Source organism: Hippichthys cyanospilos, chromosome 10 (genome assembly GCF_059441005.1).
Source record: "Hippichthys cyanospilos isolate Australia breed blue-spotted pipefish chromosome 10, RoL_Hcya_1.0, whole genome shotgun sequence".
NCBI classification, from domain to species: domain Eukaryota; kingdom Metazoa; phylum Chordata; class Actinopteri; order Syngnathiformes; family Syngnathidae; genus Hippichthys; species Hippichthys cyanospilos.
Genome location: NC_142378.1, coordinates 15,708,719 through 15,728,109, shown reverse-complemented (window position 1 = coordinate 15,728,109; position 19,391 = coordinate 15,708,719). Strand labels below are relative to the sequence as shown.

Sequence of the window (19,391 nt, the reverse complement as noted above, 5' to 3'; positions counted from 1 at the left end):
TTTGTTTGACTCCGATCCCTGAACCTTGACCCCCAGATGTTCCGCCAACCCTCCCACTGCGGGGGTAAAGAGTATTGTTGCCAAAAATATAGTTCATCTTGTCTGTTCTGCCCTGTCTGCTAGCTTCTTCCGTCAGACAATTGGGAATTTAGGTTGAAACACTTTTCCATTGATTCCCCCGTTGCATGAGCTGACTCGTTCTTCTGTCCATTATGGATTTGCCATCAGATGTATAGTACAACTTTGCAACATGCGCAAAGGGACTGAAAAGGCATAGTTAATTCTATTTGCTTGTATCATCTCCTTTTGTCCCAAGTACTGTGAGAGCAGCTGCCAGATAAAGAGATTATCATGAGGCAGAAGATGTTAGGAAAACAGAGTCCTTTTTACAATTGGAACATCAGTCCAAGCGTGCGGTCCATCTGATAATCCACTTTTTGTCCGTCAATCGCACCATCCTTCCCAAGCTTAGTTGTGAAAAAGATCCCCAGATCTTGAGTTCATGAATCTTCTTGAATTCGACACTCACTAAAGAGTAAACGGCGCGAGAGGGAGTGTGGGCCGGATGACATATGAGAATTGATTACTGAAAGGAACTCACTCTTTGTCTGTGTCTTCCTCCAAACCCACCTCCTCTCTACTTCCTCTTCTAAGGAGATGGCCAGTCAATCTGCCTTCTGCTCTTTTGTGAGCTCCCATTAAAAAATACGGGCTGGTGTATGGGGCACATCAGTAGCCGGACAGATGCAAAGAAGCAGGTGGAAGGATACAGGCATCTAGAGTGGGAGGATGGTTTGGATAATCACGCTGAAACTCGTCTTCTCTTCCTTTCCTTTGCTCATCTGACTCCAAGTCTCGCTCTTCACATCTCTCACTACAATACTTTATCTCCTCTCCTTCTCTTCCCCTACCTCGCTTCCTCTGTCTTTCACTCTCGCTCTCTTTCTCCCTCCCTCTCTCTCTCTCCCTTTCTCTGTTTATCTTATACAGTCTTTTGAAGCTGCAATTTGACACCTCACTCCTTTCCTCACTGTCAGATACCATGACGAGCTCAAGCCACGCCTCCATATGCCAAACAACCACCGACATGACAAATTCTATTCTCAGCATACGCACACACTCACACAAAAATACACAACTGCAGTGGCATATATAAACAGGCAGTCATGCTGGTGACTAGGTGGGGAAAGAAAGAACAGTTTGTATCTCGGAATTCCAACTGGTCAGATTCCTCATTAAGTGTACTGTATGTGCGCAAAAGCTAAAAGGTGTGAAATATGGAATTACTTTTATCCACATACATTCACGTCACAAAGTTTTATATATATATAAACACACACACACACATATATTCGTGCTTAAATTTGTGAAGCTAAATCTCCTCAGGCTTTTTGCAGATACTGCGGCACACAGCTCTCCCACACACTCACACTCACGTTCTCTCACATGAAAGCAGTTAGAAGAACACAGACATGCATGCATAGACTCCAGCACAGAAACAACAAGCTGTTGCTGGGCACTGACAAAGATGAAAAAGAAGAGAGGAGCGCGACAAATTCTAAATTTCAAAATTATGAACGTTTTTAGACTTGAGAGAAGCACACTATCAGTTCACATGTTTTCATGCTATATAGCACAAATTGAAACTTATTCTCGCAGCATACCCATAATCCTGAGAGGACAATTGGCCAAACAGATCAACATCTTTTATTTCATCCCAAAGGATTAACCACAGGTGGAGCAGGACCCCTGTTACAGCTTCTTCCTGTTTCCTTGGGAACAGTAACTATAGCGACAGCTTCCTGGGTCCCGAAATACACCAGGTACTGTCTGATAGATCTATTGTTTTGGAAGATTTAAGGATGTTTGATTATCTTTCTGAGACGAGAGCTATCGTAGTAAACTGAAGGGAAGAGGTGTGTGCGCGCACGCTCGTATGTGTACAGTATATTGGAAATGTAAGATTAAACAGATCATGCCCAAGCCATTTCTCTGGTGTAAGTCAAACATTAAAAGCAAAACAGCTATACTTGTATCGTTAAGTGTAAGATTTGGGGCAATTTCATTGATGTCAATGGGCACTATATTGGTGAGATAATTTTAAAAAAAACATACATCATAGGAAGATATTTAAAAAAAATGAAACCATTCAGTTGTGAAGCACATTTTACATTCGGAGCATTATCTGCTAAACCGCAATATATACAGTAAAACAGATGTTGAATGTATTTTAAATGATATTTTGTGTGCCTACCAACTTAAATTTGAACTTAATATAAGTCACTATTTTTTTCCAGTACAACAATCTGGAACAGCACTATTTGTTTAGAAATGTAGAGTACACAAGCTGGAAAAATAACCACCTGCCTTCATGCGGCTCTTTCACTTTCTCCCCTCTCTTGTCAAATGTCAGCGAGTGAATGCCAGCTCTATTAATATTTCATGACCAATTAAATAAAAGCACACATCATGCATGTTTAATATCCAAAGACTGAACTTTACCCTGGTAATGGCTAGTTATAGATTATCAAGAATACAGTACAATGTACAGTAGCTTTTAAAAGAGTTCATAAAACTTTCCCAGGCTCAAACGCAAACACTTTTGAAGCATGGAAAAAAGGCAGTTAAAATTAGTTAGTTGAAAGGTTTTCAATAGCTCCTTTTTTACATTATGGTACTGCTCATCGTTTTTGCTTTTGCATTCCACATAAATACTCAGTGTATTTCCTTTCCAGTACCTAGAGTAAATGTTATGCAAAGTGTTTTGTGTTCATTATTGTGACGTTTGTGTTCATTATTGTGATGTTTACTCATACTCATAATTTCAGATGGAATTAAATGACGTATATGAAGTATATTATGGTTACAAGAATGAACCATTCCCATGCTCTTGTTTTTGTAAAATTCCCCAATGACAGAGGTTTTATTTTATGTACAAGCCCATCTACTACTGTACATTATGGTATAAGTATGGCACATGCCTTGGAAAATCATAAATACATTCTAAACTCAAATTTGGGATTGACATAAAGTTTCATTTTTGGAAAAATTGTAGTAAGTTAATGGTCTTGTAATAAGCTCATATTTTTATGTCCATGTTTTAAGTCTACTTTTTCAAAAGCTCAAATTTACACCGAAATAAGTGTACCGGTTAATAATGAACCTTGATATCCTTATGTTTCCCCAGGATTATTGTGACAATTAAAAATACAAAATGGGGATTAAGTATCCTATTCTTGCGTGTAAATTCTTAAGTTTTGTAGATCGTAAGAGGATCTTCTGATTTCAAATGGAGAGACAGCTTTTAAAGTTTGAGAAGTAGACATTTGGCTCAAACTATGTCAGAGCTATGTCCAAACAAATGTCCTAGAATGTCTTGCGAAGATACATTGTTTACTTTTGCAAAGGACTCAGGCAAGTCGATAATATTCATGCAAAAGGCGGATTTGAACTTTTCAAAACAATACATTCAGATCTTTTTTTTCAACTCATTCACAATATCTTTTCATTGTATGTGCAGAAGACTTGGTAGTAAGCACCAAGTTTAATCATTGGGATCAGTGTTGCCACAATGCATTTCATAATCAGGGCTTCCTCTGCAACAGTGTCATTGTACTTCACCTCAACCAAAGATTTGACATTTTGGTTAATCAACTCTTTATCCTTTATCCTCCATGATCATTTGCTCATTAAAGTTGGCCTATTTCTCAACAATACTCCATTTCCTTTACTATTTATCCAAGTTTATATTTGTGTTCTCTCTGCCCGGTGTTAACAATTGCATCTTTGCATGCGGAAGATAAACACAGTAACGTTGACATCGACAGTAAAAAAGCAAATCAGACAAATTGAATTTGAAAAGTGGCCTTTTCCAAAAACCAATCAGATCAGTAGACTGTTGTGCTTTGTTGTGGTTCCTAACCAATTTGGCTCAACCCCAGCCCTTCCATTAGTCCACTGTTCGATTCTGGTAAGGGAAGCACCATCTAAGTCTCCCACTGTTAAAAGGATATATAGGGGGTTATTCTCTATAGGAGACAGACATCGGAAAGAGAGATAGAGCCGGGGACTTAATTTTTCATTTCACAGGATGATGAGGAAATTGACATGCAATAGTTACGTGCACAACAATGGCTTATTGTGGATAACAAATAGTGGCACTGGACAACCGCCTTGGAGAAAACATTGGATGCATCATTTGTATTATTTCAGATAAACCAAATCATTCAATTCAGAGGGCCACAGGATCACCCGAAGGATGCATCTTCTCACCTTTGTTATTTATACTGCATACTAAACACTGTGTCGTACATTTGAGTCATGATCCACCATAAACTATGCTGATGATTCAGGCATCCCCATGATGTCGGCCAAGGGCCAGTCTTGAATTATTTTACCAAATAAAGCATTGAGTAATTTCTAAGGCTTAATGTCACCAAGTCCAAAGCTATGCAGTTCGATTTTTGTAGTAATCCCACTATTATGCCACTAAACATTATAAAACAAACAGTAACCCAATATACTCTAAATATTTAGCCATTTTTTTTCTGATTGAAAAGCTGACTTTTTAGCCCAAAGGTTTTTTTGTTTTTGTTACTAAAGAAAAAGAAGATGATGAGGACTTTTCACATTGGTAATAAAAAATAAGAGATGAGGTCACCTAACCCCTATCGTCTGGGGAGAGTGATGTCATATATGTGCAAATCTTTCAGGGCATTGTCGTCCCATGTGTACATACCAATGTGTTGTAGTCCTGTGTGGTCAGTCGCTCCCTAGACAATTGTTAGTCAGTCCATCACTCTCATCAATCATCATCGCTAACCCCCAAAATATTAAACCTCTGTCGTCCTACAAAAATAAGACATAAAACCTCTTAAAAAAATAATTAAAAAAAACATAATTTAACAGTACTCTCTACAGCTTGGCCTTAAACCGCACACTACAGTGTCTCAAAGACACCATACTTTGCAAACCTATCAGTACACCAAGCGAACGAGAGAGGGAGCAAATACGAATACAATTCCCCTTTGAATTCAGTTCACAATAGCACAGAATCTACAAAACATGGGCAAATATATGTCAACACCGGTTTATTACCCCGGTCTCTGCCGACATAAATAAGGAAGCCACACTCAGAGGTGTCCATCTTGCCAACGAATGGCGATTGACACATGCGCAGCACAGTACTGACTCCAATAGGGAAAATCCAATACTTTTTCTAAACGCAAAACTAACAAACCAACAAGTGCACTCTTATTTAAGTGGAATGCGCAGTGGTCCAGGCACATGGAGGGCACAAGATTAACAAAAGCCGACAAAACTACGCATGGGGCTGAGGAAGAAAGATCACTATATAGGCAGCATTTGTGTTTATGATTTCACCCTCCCACATATATTGCAGTTTAAACATTTCTCAGAAGTTTGGGAAATTTAAAAGAATGAAGTGGAAAACCATTATGGTGATGACAAATTAAAATGACGGATGAAATGGAACTCTTCCATTGGGCTTTGTTTGTCATTTTTAGAACATTTTTATAGTTTGGCAGTCTGTGAGCCAAACTGTACCGACAGACTGCCCACTTCTGATAATACAGTGGGACAATTTTGGGTCATTTTATATGGAAAAAAATGTCTGTATCACAAGATTTTAGGGTAGTTGTTATCTAATTTGATTATCAATTTGTTTCAGATCTATTCATGTGTGAAATCTATCAGTGTTTAATTGGAACCTTGGGTTCCCAAAATGTTTAATTTTAGCTTCACTGTAGGACTATTAGGGCTGCACGATTATGGCCAAAATAATAATAACGATTATTTTGGTCAATATTGAATTTACGATTATTAATCAGGATTATTCAGCATGTTTGGTGAAACTTGTCTCTTTATGCACTTTCTTTTTTTTAAACAAGCAGTATATGAAGAAGGCTTCAAGTCTTGATACTTATAAATAATCATAATAAACTAAAATAAATAATGTAAATAATAATTAAAACAAATAGAACACAGGGCAACACAGGTAACTTACTTGCTGAGTGCAAACCAATGACAAAATCGAAGCCTACTTAGACCTAAGCACATTATTTACTTTTAAGCAAATTTTAATCAATTAGCAGTCAAAACGCCATTTTTGGTTATTTTAAACCAAATTTATTCAATTTTTTTTTTTGTCAAAATGAGTCTCAATTGACAGCTAGCACTATATATATAGATTCATAAATTACATGAGAAACACACCACCATTTCACACTGGTAAATAATATATTAGGTTGAAAAAAACAGAGGCTTTTGTCATGCAAACATATGGGAAACATTGCCCCCTGGTGGTTGGATGAAAGTGTGCTTGATTTGACATCAAAGTCAAGTTTATTGTCAATTTCTTCACATGTGCTTAACATACAAAGAAATTGAAATTGCGTTTCTCACTACCCTCTGCGTTTTATATGTACAATAACAAAGTGCAGGTGCGCAAGACGAGACAATCCTAAAAACTAGATTCTTATCTATAGTAAGGTGCGGCTTTTTAGATGTTGATATAGCCAAGGATCATCTTAATTAATCGTGGCAGCAATTATCGTGATTGCGGTTAAAATTTGATAAATTGTGAAGCCCTAGGGACTATAGTTATTACGTGCAAAAGTTATATTGTGCAGTAGAAGGTTAAGTGAATGTATGTTTGCTTGAATGGAAATAAACAGAAATGAGTAAATCCGATACTTTTTGCCTCTTCACAGAACTACAGAAAATATTTATTGTTCACAATTAAATACAGTGACACATCTACTTTCGAAGGTCTTGTTACAAAAAAAAAGGCAGGTAATTAAACAGCTCTTCAAGTCGAAAGGTGTATGATAATGAAAGGTGGAAAGGTCAAAAGTTGTATAATAATGAGACAGGAGATACCAGTGCTCGATTGAACAAGACACTAATGAATATGACATCAAAAAGCGCGATGTCTCTCCTCTGCTGCTGGAGCCGGTTATTCTTTTTTTTTTTTTTTTTTTTTTTTGCAATTTTTCAAACTTTTGTAGATGGGAGCAATTTACATGCTTGAGCATGTACATAACACCATTCACATTTTACCCCCCAAATTTCCTATCCAAAAATGAAAGGGAACAAGAAAAAAAATTAACAAAACAATACAACAGAAAGTGAACAATATTATTGACACCTGTACATTGTCTTCATTGAATTGGGCTTTTTTAATTTGCATGTACCTTATCCATTTTTCTCAATATTTTTCAAACCATTCTGATTTACAAGTGCAGGTTAATCTATCATTTTATAAATGTCCATTATTATTTCCCATCACATTGACAGAGTAGAGTAGAGCTGGTAATTCTAATATGTATTTGTTACAATATTTGATGCATTTTTATAATTTATTGACATGCTGGCTTGTCCACAATCGAACGACACAACTTCTTCCTCTTACTTTGCTTCTTAGCACTTATGTTTACTGTGGTCCCGCACTTTTCTTCAACACGATTCATCCATACTTACGACCAACAGCTCACACCGTAGAACTAACAAACGTAAAATTGACATTAGCCACAGCTAACATTGTACATATTCACATAAAACACATAAATACCAATAAACAAGCTGGTGAACACATTCCCTTGATTGCCTTGGTAAATGCTGTCACATCTGACTGCACGTTAGCAAGAGAGCTGAACAACATATCACAAGAAGTACATCACGTGATTGTAAACTCACCTGATGATAAACTTACATGCTCAAAATGATCCAAACATAAAAATTGTTGCTCCTGTGAACTTGAATATTCTCCCTTGATCACTGGAAATGTAAAATATAAACATACAAATAAAAGGACCTAAACAAAGTTATCAGCACGCACCACCTTGACTTTCCCTCTAACCTAGTAATCCGCATTATCTTACTGAAAAAAGGCCACTAAAGTCTCAGTGTGCCCTTTGCATCTAATTGCATATGTGCTAGAGACAGAAAGCAAGTACTGTATTTCCATCAAATACCTCCACATGTGCGCTGTTTGCTTGTTTCTTTCATGCCGCCATCTATAGCTTTGCTTCCTGCCTGTGTGTAATTGGATACTATGAAGGGCTGCACAATTAATCAAATTTTAATTGCGATCACGATATTGGCTGCCACTATTAATTAAGATGAAAACCAGCGATAACATGTAAAAAGCAGCCTACCAGTTCATCTCAAGTCAAGCACTTTCGGTCATCCTACCACCAGGGCAAACGCTAGTTTAAGACATCATTAAGCTTAAGAAATAACAAGTGAGCAAATCCTGAAAGAACGTCTGCAACTTTGTTTATGCTTGGCGCGCCCCGCACAACCCATACCTTCTAGGAATGTCTTTACCGCGTGGAAGTGCCAGGCAGAAAACATGTCTGACGAACTATTGCTTTTTGGTGTTAGCCAGCAAATATACAGAGGCCAGGAGTCTGATGTAAAAAAATAAATAAAGAAAAAATAAAAAGCAATAGTTCGTCAGACCATGTTTTCTGCCTGGCACTTCCACGCGGTAAAGACATTCCTAGAAGGTACTGGGTTCGTGCGGGGCGCGCCAAGCATAATACAAAGTTGCAAGAGTTCTTTACAGGATTTGCTCAATTGTTATTTCTTAAGCTTAATGATGTCTTACAACTTAGCAGTTTGCCTTGGTTGGTAGGATGACCGAAGTGCTTTGACTTGAGATGAACTGGTAGGCTTGTTTTTACAAGTTATCGCTGGCTTTTCATCTTTAATTAATAGTGGCAGCCTTAATAATCGATGATCGCAATATTGACCAAAATAATCATGATTATTATTTTGGCCATAATCCTGCTGCCTCTAGTACTATGTATGGTGTGCAGCACATTTACAGCTGAGTGTGGCTGGAAGGTCCCCTTGTGGCAGCAGAGGGGTGCATCATAGAGCACTACCACTACCCTTTCACAGCAAGGAGGTTTGGAATTCACACCTTGCTTGGGGCCATCCTATGTATCATCAGTTCAAACTCTTGAGTCATGGGTTCAACCCAGGGGCTATGACTTCATGCCTCACTCCAAAACGTGCCTCGATGTTAGGTTATTAAACTGACAACACAAATACAGTCTGAGTTGAATTTCCCAATGGAGGACTATGTGAAGTAAAATAATAGAATGAATAGATGAAGGTAAAATTTAATGGTACTGTCTAAAAGTGGCAGTACCGTTTATTGTCTCTACTCAACCTTCCACATAAGCAACTAGGATAGGTTCCAGACTGTAAACCTGGACATCTGTATTGATAAAACAATGTCAATGTTTGCTTCCGTGTGATGGTCTTGTGCACTCTTCAGAGGTTAGCTCTCTTAGACCTCTGCTGCCTCCAATTGTTTCTAAAGTACTACTACAAGCAAAAGTGGCCTGGACAGAAATTGAATATCTTAATATTACTGTTTGAAAAAGAAAATAAATATATATTACCAGGTGATGCATCATGGGAAAAATAGTCAAAAGGCTCAGGGGAAACCAACAATTTCATAAAATTCATAAAGTAGAGGACGATGCATTGTTTAACTCATGCAGCAGAAAGAGGCAGGTTTACCTGGTAGCAGGCATGGGTTTTAGAATAGAGGGAAGAGAATGGTGAGGCTATGACTTCATTCAAACCCTCCCCCTCTGGGTAAGGCCACACCTCGCCATCAAATGCAGCCTCTGGAGATTCTCCCTATGATAAATAAACACCAGCACTGTGTAATTCAGCACACACGCTTTCTCAGCATCTTCTCCCCAGCGATTCAAAAGGATATGGTAAAACAAATGTTATGTTTTGGCGTGACAAACAAATACATTGACATATATTTAAAGTAACAATTAAATGTGTCGGTTGCTATTTCTCATGAATAACATACACCACAGTAAGTGTTCTAAAATCCATCCATCCATTTTCTAGAGCCATTTATCCTCACAAGGGTCGCAGGCTTGCTGGTGCCTACCCCATCTGACTTCAGGCAGTAGGCAGGGGACACCCTGTACTGGTTGCCAGCCAATTGCAGGGCACACAGAGACAAACAACCATTAATGCACACAATCACACCTAAATACAATTTAGTATGTCCAATACACCTGCCATGCATGTTTTTGAACTGTGGGAGGAAGCCAGAGTGCCGGGCGGGAACCCATGCGGGATAGGAGAGAACGTGCAAACTCCACGCAGGAAGGCCGGAGCGAGCTGGATTCCAACTGGGGTCCCTGAACTGTGAGGCGGACGTGCTAACCACAGCCCAATGAGCTTCTCCCATCTAAAATCACCCCTAATGATCTGTTCGTTTTTTTGCTCAGTACTTGTGTATAATACGGTATTGCTGGCTTTGTTTTTGACCAACACATTTTTAGATATTTGACTTCTTTCTGGTAGGCTTGCTCCGATCGATGGTGATCGGCCAGTATTTTGAAAAAGTTTGTGATCCGAAACGGCCAATAAAATATGTTGATAGCTGATCGATCGTGCTACGTGGCCCTAACTTTTACTTCAATGATACTGTTTACATGTACCGAATAAAGAAAATATCATGTGTTTCATCTTTATACCATGATAGTCTTTATTGCCGCAATGTTCAAAGCATTGTGGACTGTATCAAGGAATTGAACGGAGGTCAGGGCTAAATGTTTTCGATGGTCAGATTTTTTTTCTGATGTGAAATATGTGCCTGGGCTCAAAAATGTAAACAAAAAACATTAGCATTACAGGACCAGATTGATAAGCATTAAATTCATAACCATACTCAGGGATGGCATGACTCAATAGGGATGGGATGGCTCAATAGGGGCAGTATAGCTTGATAGGGGTAATATGGATCAATGGTAGGGTGGTCATCTCCCAACCAAGAAGCTGTGGGTTGGATCCTCTGCCACCTTTACCATGTTGAAGTGTCCTTGAGCAAGACATTAAACCCCGTCGATCCTGATACTGCGTCATCAGTAGTCAGTGTAAAGAATTTGGAGTACTTGAGGTAGAAAGATTCAGGTGCCAATCTATTTCCACATCCCTATTATCTCATCTCCATTATTTTATGAAATAATTAGTTCTTTATAATGGTTACATGAAATACCATTAAAATGAATAAACATTTATTCTAGCAATAAATAATTCAATTATACATACATATTTGAACTATTTTGCCTCATCTGCGAATGACATGGCTCATTTGTACCATTAAAATGAATAAACATGTATTCTAATAATAAATAATTCAATTATACATACATATTTTAACTATTTTACCTCATCAGTGAATGACATGGCTCATCTGTACATTAAAAACAAATCAGATGCAGCCCTTTGGGACAAAGATTTACTCAGCCCCAGTATAAAGCATTTCTCGGTCCATTTAAGTGGTTCATTGTTAAGATTTACACATAACATATCAATCATACATGTTCAAAAATGAAAAAGAGAAAGTTGTGTATTTCCTCACACAGAGAAAAATAAAGAGCAAATGCAATAAAAACAGCAAGAAGGGAACATGCACATGGGGAGAACAAGATGGCAGATCCATCTGTCATACAGAAGCACGCCAGATGACACATATCGGGAGGAATTTTAAAAAAATGTGCATATTAACCTATATGCCTGCGTGTGTGTGTATGTGTGTATGCGCGCGCGCATGTATATATAATAACAAGCACATGTACAAACCCACATAAAGCACTCACTTATGCACACAGACCAAAGACGGAAGAGACGTTTAAATTAAATTAAAAAAAAAAAAACGGAACGATGGAGTGAGATGTTGAACCACAAGATGGCGGTAAAAAGCAACAATGAGCTCACGAATGAGTTGTATTGAGGTTCTCCCTTCACTAATTCACTCAGAATGTCAAGCAACAAGTGAAAGTCGTCACACAAGCTTTTCATAGAAATAAACCAGCAAATATCCAAACGGGGCAGGTAAATAAAATACTACAATCTACAAAATAGTTTGTTGTCATCTAAAGAGTGTTGTTTAGGACTGAAGGGCCTCCGGTTCAACAAGCACCGCAACAGGAACACACCATAATAACTTTCACCTAAGTATGGACATTTTTGATTGCTGTAACAAGCAATTGAGAAATGTATTAATTTACAATGGTGAAACAAAATCCAAGATGTTATTATAGCTGTATGAAGAGTTTTAAGCAGTGTGTTTAGGACATGTTGATGCATCTCCCAAACAAAAGGGTTCTTCTACACTGGGATAAAAACGATTTGGTGCCTTTTGGGAGCAAGTGTTCAGCCCGTGACGAGGGATTATAGTGAAAAATGAATGTTCAAAAGTATTTTATCCCGACCAGTTTTTCCGATGCTTAAAACTTTTCAAACACCCCTCATTTACTGTAACTATGTGTATGAAGTTGATGGGCACGAAAAAGACAAAAGTGAGCCAAACAACATATTGCCTTTTAGTAACAGGTCTGATTGTAAAATATGGGGCCAAAGGCATCCCACATATCAGTACCTTTACTAAAAAAAATTAAAAAAAAAAAAAAAAAAAGAAAGAAAATAAAATAAATGTTCAGTGCAGAGCAAGTCAATACTCAATGTACTGAACTTGGTCTAATAAGTGTATGTCCCTACACTAATTTGCATTGAAAACTAACTAATAATGACCAACCTGTTTCAACAGGATGGATGGATGGATGGATGGAATAGTCAACCTGCTGTCAAATGTGCTAATGTGATGTCTTATCACATAAAATAAATAAAAAAAAAAAAAAAAACACTGCTTTTGAGGTTGTAATGTCACACAATATTATAAAGTTCAAGGTTGAAGTTCAAAAGAATGATTACTTCTTCAAGGCACTGTAAATCAATCAATCAATCAATCAAATTTTATTTATATTGCTGTTGTTGAAAAGAAAAAGAAAAAATACCTTAGCAGGTGTGATGTGTGCGTGAGTGACATATCCATGGACATGCTGAATCTGAGAGAGCTGACGCTCTGCCACCTGAACCAGCTCTGCTCCCCGGAGATCGCTATGGCGACGAAGACTTCCGTCTCTCATTAGTGAGCTTTTCATATTTCTTCCCATGTCTCTTTCCCAAGTTCCACTGCGGCCCCTTTCTCTTCTCCAGGTCCCCTGACCCAGCCCTTCCCTCCTGAGAGTCCTTTCATCGGTCAGCTCTTTGGTAACTCCTATTGGGTGCTGATGGCAGGTATGATGATGGAATTTTGGTGGGCCAAGTGATGACCCTTCTTCTTCTGGGTATCGATATTTCTGGGGGGGGGGGGGGGGGGTGGTAGGAAGGAGAAAATCATTGAAAAGACAGAAAAGCAGAAAAGGGTAAGAGGGAATGAAAGAGTGGTGATGAGGGAAATGCAGAAGGGAAACAAGAAAAAAGACAAAATAATAAATAAGCTTCAAAGTATTTAAGACAACCAGGAGAAAAAGAAGTGATGAAATGTTAGTTATATTAAAGGTAATTTGTATAGCTAGAGTTTTTGAGAGTGCAAAGATGAAACAGAAGAAAATACTTGTTTGCTGTCCAAGAACATTTTGGGTAAAAACTAATTCAATGGATCTTTTTTTTTTTTTTTGTCAGTCATCTGACACTTCCTGTTTGGTGGGTTTGCACATCACTCTGAACTGGAAGTCTTCAAGGCTTGTTTTGGTTCCGACACACAGTTTTTGTGCCTGAATTTCGACTAGCAATCCCATTTACAAACGTGAAGGTGTGAGCAGTTAAAACATATATATGATACATGAAAACAAAATACTGTATAGATTTAGGAAAAAAAGGTTACAAACTACTTAAATATGGCTTTTACATAAAGTTAGGCACAAGCAAGGAATAGCTCTTTTTTTTGTTTGTTAAAACATTTAAAATCTATGTACCTTATTGCTGTTTATTTGTTTTTGAATAAATAAATAAAACCTCTTTCAAATACATCAGTGTTTAATCTACTGTAGGACAGACAATTCGGGGAACCATAGGAATGAACAAGTGCATAGGCATACTTAAGGAAGGAAGAGGTAAGAGACAAACTTGTTGACAGCCCATCCTTTCTTCTGTTGACTCCCATTTAAAGTGGATCATTTTCTTGGTGAGATTAAGACTAATCTGATTCAGTCTCACAATTTTGCAAAGTCAATAATGACAAAAGATCCTTCAATCCATTTGTGTTGACCATGGATAATTGTGAGACAAATTCAGATTGGACACAATCTCACAGAGAAAGTGGCACACATTGAATGGGAGACAATGTCAGGAAAGACCCTCTACTTTGCCTGCTGCACTTACATTACTTGGTATTGTTTAAACTTGGCATACAGTCAACATTAACCAGAAATTCAAACTTATCTGGGATGTTTTTTTTTTTTTATTTGACTGTCCTTTTTAGGGTGCAAAAGTGATATAACAAACAATGGGTTTTGAAAACAAAAACTTGCGGCAGTTTAAATCAAACTCCAAAAATAAATAAAACCCCAGTTTTCTCTCATTTTTATCTTTCACTATTGACATGCTACTTAGGAAGTAAAGGCTCAAAATAATTTGGAAGAAAAAGGATAAATAAAAAGCACTAAGACTGGGAAAAGATCTTGGTTTACTATGTCCTCCTCACAACACTGGTGCGCCTACCCTCTGGTCTCACATTCACATGTGTGCACAGACAGACAAAGCTTTACTGTAATTCAACATTGTGCGAGTTCTACATGGCATTACGGTGCCTCTCACTGAATTAATGATGGGAAGGGAAAATTTATTTTTACACCACACTGTGTGTTTGTTTCTAGGTTGGCTTCAGAGATTTTGTGGCAATCAGGACCCAAAAATATCTTATCAAGACAGGGCCTGTGGATAACCCCAGTGACCAGAAACATAAAAACACAAAAGAATTAAGCGAGGCTATGTGTCACTCAGCCTGTCAATCAATGAGATATGTGGCTAGATTGTCAGCAGTTACAGCATCACAGTGTATTTTTACACATTAGTTTGAATCTGTGTCTATGTGTGTCAGAGTCAGAACCAGTGTTAGTCATGCTTGGTAAGATATGAAAGCGCAGAGAATCCTGTGCCGTAAGGGACTTCTCACACACGCACAAATGGGCCTTCATCGCTGCATCGTTTCCTTTTTCGTTGTCAACCTCTTACGTCACACACAATTGCTTGCTTTAGTATTACTGTGATCACAACTTGGAAAACACACAAACATACTGTGTGATAATATATATATATATATATATATATATATATATATATATATATATATATATATATATATATATATATATATATATAATATATTATATATATATATATATAATGTATACGCACACACACACATTTGCATGCATATGTACAGTATAAACACACACACAGACACCCACACAGTATCGTGCTGTATTAGCCCCTTTCTTGATTTCTGGATCCAACCTTGATCTCCCACCCCTTTGATGAATCAAGAAATTGCCTGAATAGAATCTGTTAGACAAAGGAAAGTAGGCTACAAAATCTCCAGAACAAATGCATCATGCCACAATTCAAACAAATTCCAGAAGAAATGAGACAGAAAAGTGAAATTTATCAGTCTGGAAAATGTTACAACGCCATTTCCAAGCTGTTGAAGCTCAAGCAAACCATTATCACTGTACTGTATTTACTCAAAAAGAAAAGAGAAAGCTGGGAGTGGCTGACCAACGGAATTACTCTAAGAATGTGACGAATTATCCAACAGGTCACAAAAGAACCTCGAAAAATATCTGAAAGAACTGCAAGCCTTGCTGGCTTCGGTTCAGGTCAGCGTTCACAACTCCACTATAAGAAAAAATTTGGCCAAACATGGCATCCATGAGAGGGTTACCAGGCTTGAACCACCGCTATCACAAAAGAACACAAAGGCTCGTCTCAAATTTGCCAAAAAGAAACTTGATGATCCTCAAGACATTTGGAAAAACATTCTGTAGATTAAGGAGTCAAAAAATTAACTTTTTGGAAGGTGTGCAGTTTGTTACATCAAAAGTGGCAGAGCTTTTGATAAAAAGAACATGATGCCAAAAGTAAAGCATGGTCAAGCCAGTGTGATGGTCTGGGACTGCTTTACTTCCCTTAGGACCAGGACAACTTTCTATGATTGACAGAATAATGAATCCTGTTGTTTACCAGAAGATCCTGAAGAACAACATCTGGTCATCAGTGTGTACCTTCCAACTCAATTGCTCTTGGATAATGATGCAGAAAGACAATGCGATCCACCAGCAAATCCGACAAACTACCATTCACCGGACTCACCAAAATTTGTCATTTTTTTAAATTCTTCTATTTCCTAGTTCCTGATTGGAAAATGACCACAAGTGGGTGGCTGATAGTGGTATCAACTACTATTGCATGCCTCAATACATTAAAATAAGGCAACTATCAACACAGGCATTGATGCTCAAACCTCTGTAGTGGCAGACATAAACACAGTAAATGTTTTTCAGTTCAACGGCATTTGGTATCCACTTGTTGCCAGAAGCATGGAGTCATGGCCATCTTTCAATCTATCATCTTAGCGTACAACTATATAAGAAAAGATTTCACACAACACAAGTACATTTGTGATTAAATTAAGATTACAGAAACAAGTAAATCACAGGACCAATGCTCCAAAATTATAGCCACCTATTATGTACAGTAACGAAATCCTGCCAAAGATTTATGAAGCCATAGACTTTATTCCAAGCAATACCTTCAACGAAACTATGCAAAACATGTATTTCACTTCATAGTTAATAGACTCCCTTTGATCAAGTTGTCATTAATAAGAATTCTGAATCGTGAAAAAGAGGTTTGCACAAGGAGCAGAATGCTGGCTGGGCGGCACAGTGGTGTTATGTGAGATACACTCAGGTGTGCCATGCGAAATGATCCAATTTTCCTTTTTTTTTTGTAATTTTTGTAAACAGCATGCCATTTTCAGCTTTGATTGTAGTATTTTGCTTGTGAGAAACCATGCAACAAATACTCTTCGCCAATATGAAACAGTACGTTGAGACATAATCTTAAGGGGGTTAAACAGCATTTTATTCCTTTAATAGGGATTAAGCTTTGATTATAAGGACTTTATATTATTATAGGCTATAGAGTTTCTACTTTAAAAACGTTTAGCTGTTAGTGTGCCTTGATTTTTTTTCCAAAGTAAAACAAGTGCATCTTGCCTCAAAAAAAAAAGGTTGAAAAACACTGGTTTACAAAACATGTTTGCAATAGTTACTAACTACTTAATCGTGGGGAATCTCAGCAAGTTATGCACAAAATATGAGTAGCTATTTTTTGCACAAGCCATGAATGTTAGGTTAAAACATTTAAAATATGTTGCAACGTTTTGCACAGGGTTAATGTTTGATAAATCAATCCCCTTACTGGGGTTTATTTCATTAAAATGTATTATAATCGTAATTATCTGGAAGAAATAAGTAAATAACAGAATTTACTTATAATTTATTTCCGGGCCATATCACCCAGCATTGTTTCAAATGATGTCACATTATTCTAATGACCCCGATTCGCATTTTCTATGTTACTCAGTCAGCCGTTGACTTTCTGCCTCGCTCCATCTACTTGAATGACATGATAAAGTGATTTAATGAGACAGAAGTGAGGCCACTTTATTAGGGCCAAACTGCTGATGCTAAACACCATGTACACATGCAAGCATTTGTGTGCTGGCACCCACGCACGAATGGACTACATGGACCGCAGGACAAATCTATAGATACCTTTCAATTTACACATACATACACACTATGTATTTAGTAGTGATAAACATGCATTTAGATTCCTTTCAGATAATTCCAAACATTATACCAGCTATTTAAGATGGTATTGAGAACATACAGAATTTATTTCAGTGCTTAATGAAAGGTGCCTTTTTATTACGCACAGATTTGTGCAAAATTCAAATTGTGCAAAAGCAAGCTTGTTAAAGAAACATAACAAAAACTGCCAAATATCACCAAAAATGTTTTTATTCTCTCATGATTTGGTTTTTGAGACATGTCGAAATTAAAATGTTTTGCATTTGAACAAGTCGCGGGCCTTTTGCCTAATTACAAAAGGGGAAACCTTCAACTTGCACATTATAATTATACTATGTGCAAGAAAATTGTGATCACATCTGGTGCTGTCATGAAATTTAAAAAAAAAGGAAACATTTAAGATTTTAATTAATTGATCTAATTAATCTCTTTTTAAACTCACTTAAAAATGAACTTCTGCTGTATTTGAGACTAGTCCCAATTGCTGGCTACAAACTTTAGTTTAGATCGGGGTGTTCAATGAGTTTTGCTGTATTTGAGACTAGTCCCAATTGTTGGCAGCAAACTTTAGTTTAGACCGGGGTGTTGAATGTGCCACCCACCACACTGGTCGCCCGCATGACATTGCATGATGTAAGACTGGCTGACTTCCACATAAAGTTTGGCTTTGGCTATAATACCGTGACTTGACAGGCAGCGCATTGTCACGTATATCTAGTCTAAACAGATCACGTCCGCTAATGAAAATGTTCTACATTCTCTGGTCTTGCTGATGTGAATGTTCTACAATTTTACTACAATTTACTACTCATGGTTATCCTAGTAATGTAGCAAGCAAACAATTTGCAGTTGCACACTTTTAAGATAGATTGCAGTTGAATCTTTTTAATTTGTATCATTTAATTTTTTTTATTTTATTGTTCTGTTTTGAATAAAAATACACAAGTTCTTAAGTTACATGTATTTAAATATGCTATATTGTCTTGGAGGTGAAGTACTAGAGTCCCTGGACTTTGGAACTGTGGTAAAGGTTATGCCGAACACAATGACTGCCAATCATTGTCCTCTTCAGTGTGTGATTGACATTTGCTAACATATTTGCGATATTCCCTAAAAAATATGGTGTGACATAATTTTGAAGCTATATCGCTCACCTGAATTCCCCCTAGACTCACAGTCAAGTGAGACCGCCAGATTTTTGTTGTCACCTCCGGTCCAATCACGTGCTCTGCCTGCCAAATGTCCAACCTCCTGCACAGTGTGCCGACACTGGTCAGATTGTTTATGCCTGGTGCCAGGTATCAAATGGATACTATTTTCATATGACTTCTGGAACTAAAGTTCTGTTTTACTTGTAAAGATTTTCTTTCTCATGCTGTAAAATCCTACCACATCAAATTTTGCAACATATCAGAGGAATCCTGCAGCCAGGAGCAACTAGAATATTCTCATTCATCCAAGTAATTTAATTCTCAGGTAACTGAATCAATCACAACTGGGCTGCTTGTCGAGGATGTTTTGTCTCTCATCCGAGCAGGCCTCGTCAGTTCTTGCAACAAAGCTGGCATATGATTGTACCAGCCTGACTGGGTGTGGAAAACCCAACTACCAGTTGGTGGTACCTCCAATTATGCATGGTGTCACTCTTTTGGAATGCAG

At 37.6% G+C, this 19,391-nt stretch overlaps 1 protein-coding gene across 3 annotated transcripts in view; it reads right to left on the bottom strand.

Moving 5' to 3' along the window:
• Positions 1-19,391, bottom strand: part of LOC148417272 (discs large homolog 1-like protein) — a 91,819-nt gene that overhangs the window by 59,335 nt on the left and 13,093 nt on the right. Inside the window, exons 5-6 of one of the 3 annotated variants that reach the window (XM_088425038.1) lie at positions 12,867-13,211; positions 9,559-9,681 (exon numbers count right to left, since the gene is read on the bottom strand). The exons of the other annotated variants lie outside the window; for them this stretch is intronic. Of the exons in view, the coding sequence (XP_088281164.1) occupies positions 9,559-9,681; positions 12,867-13,211 (468 nt within the window). The remainder of the gene's footprint in view (positions 1-9,558; positions 9,682-12,866; positions 13,212-19,391) is intronic. 3 annotated transcript variants of the gene reach the window in all.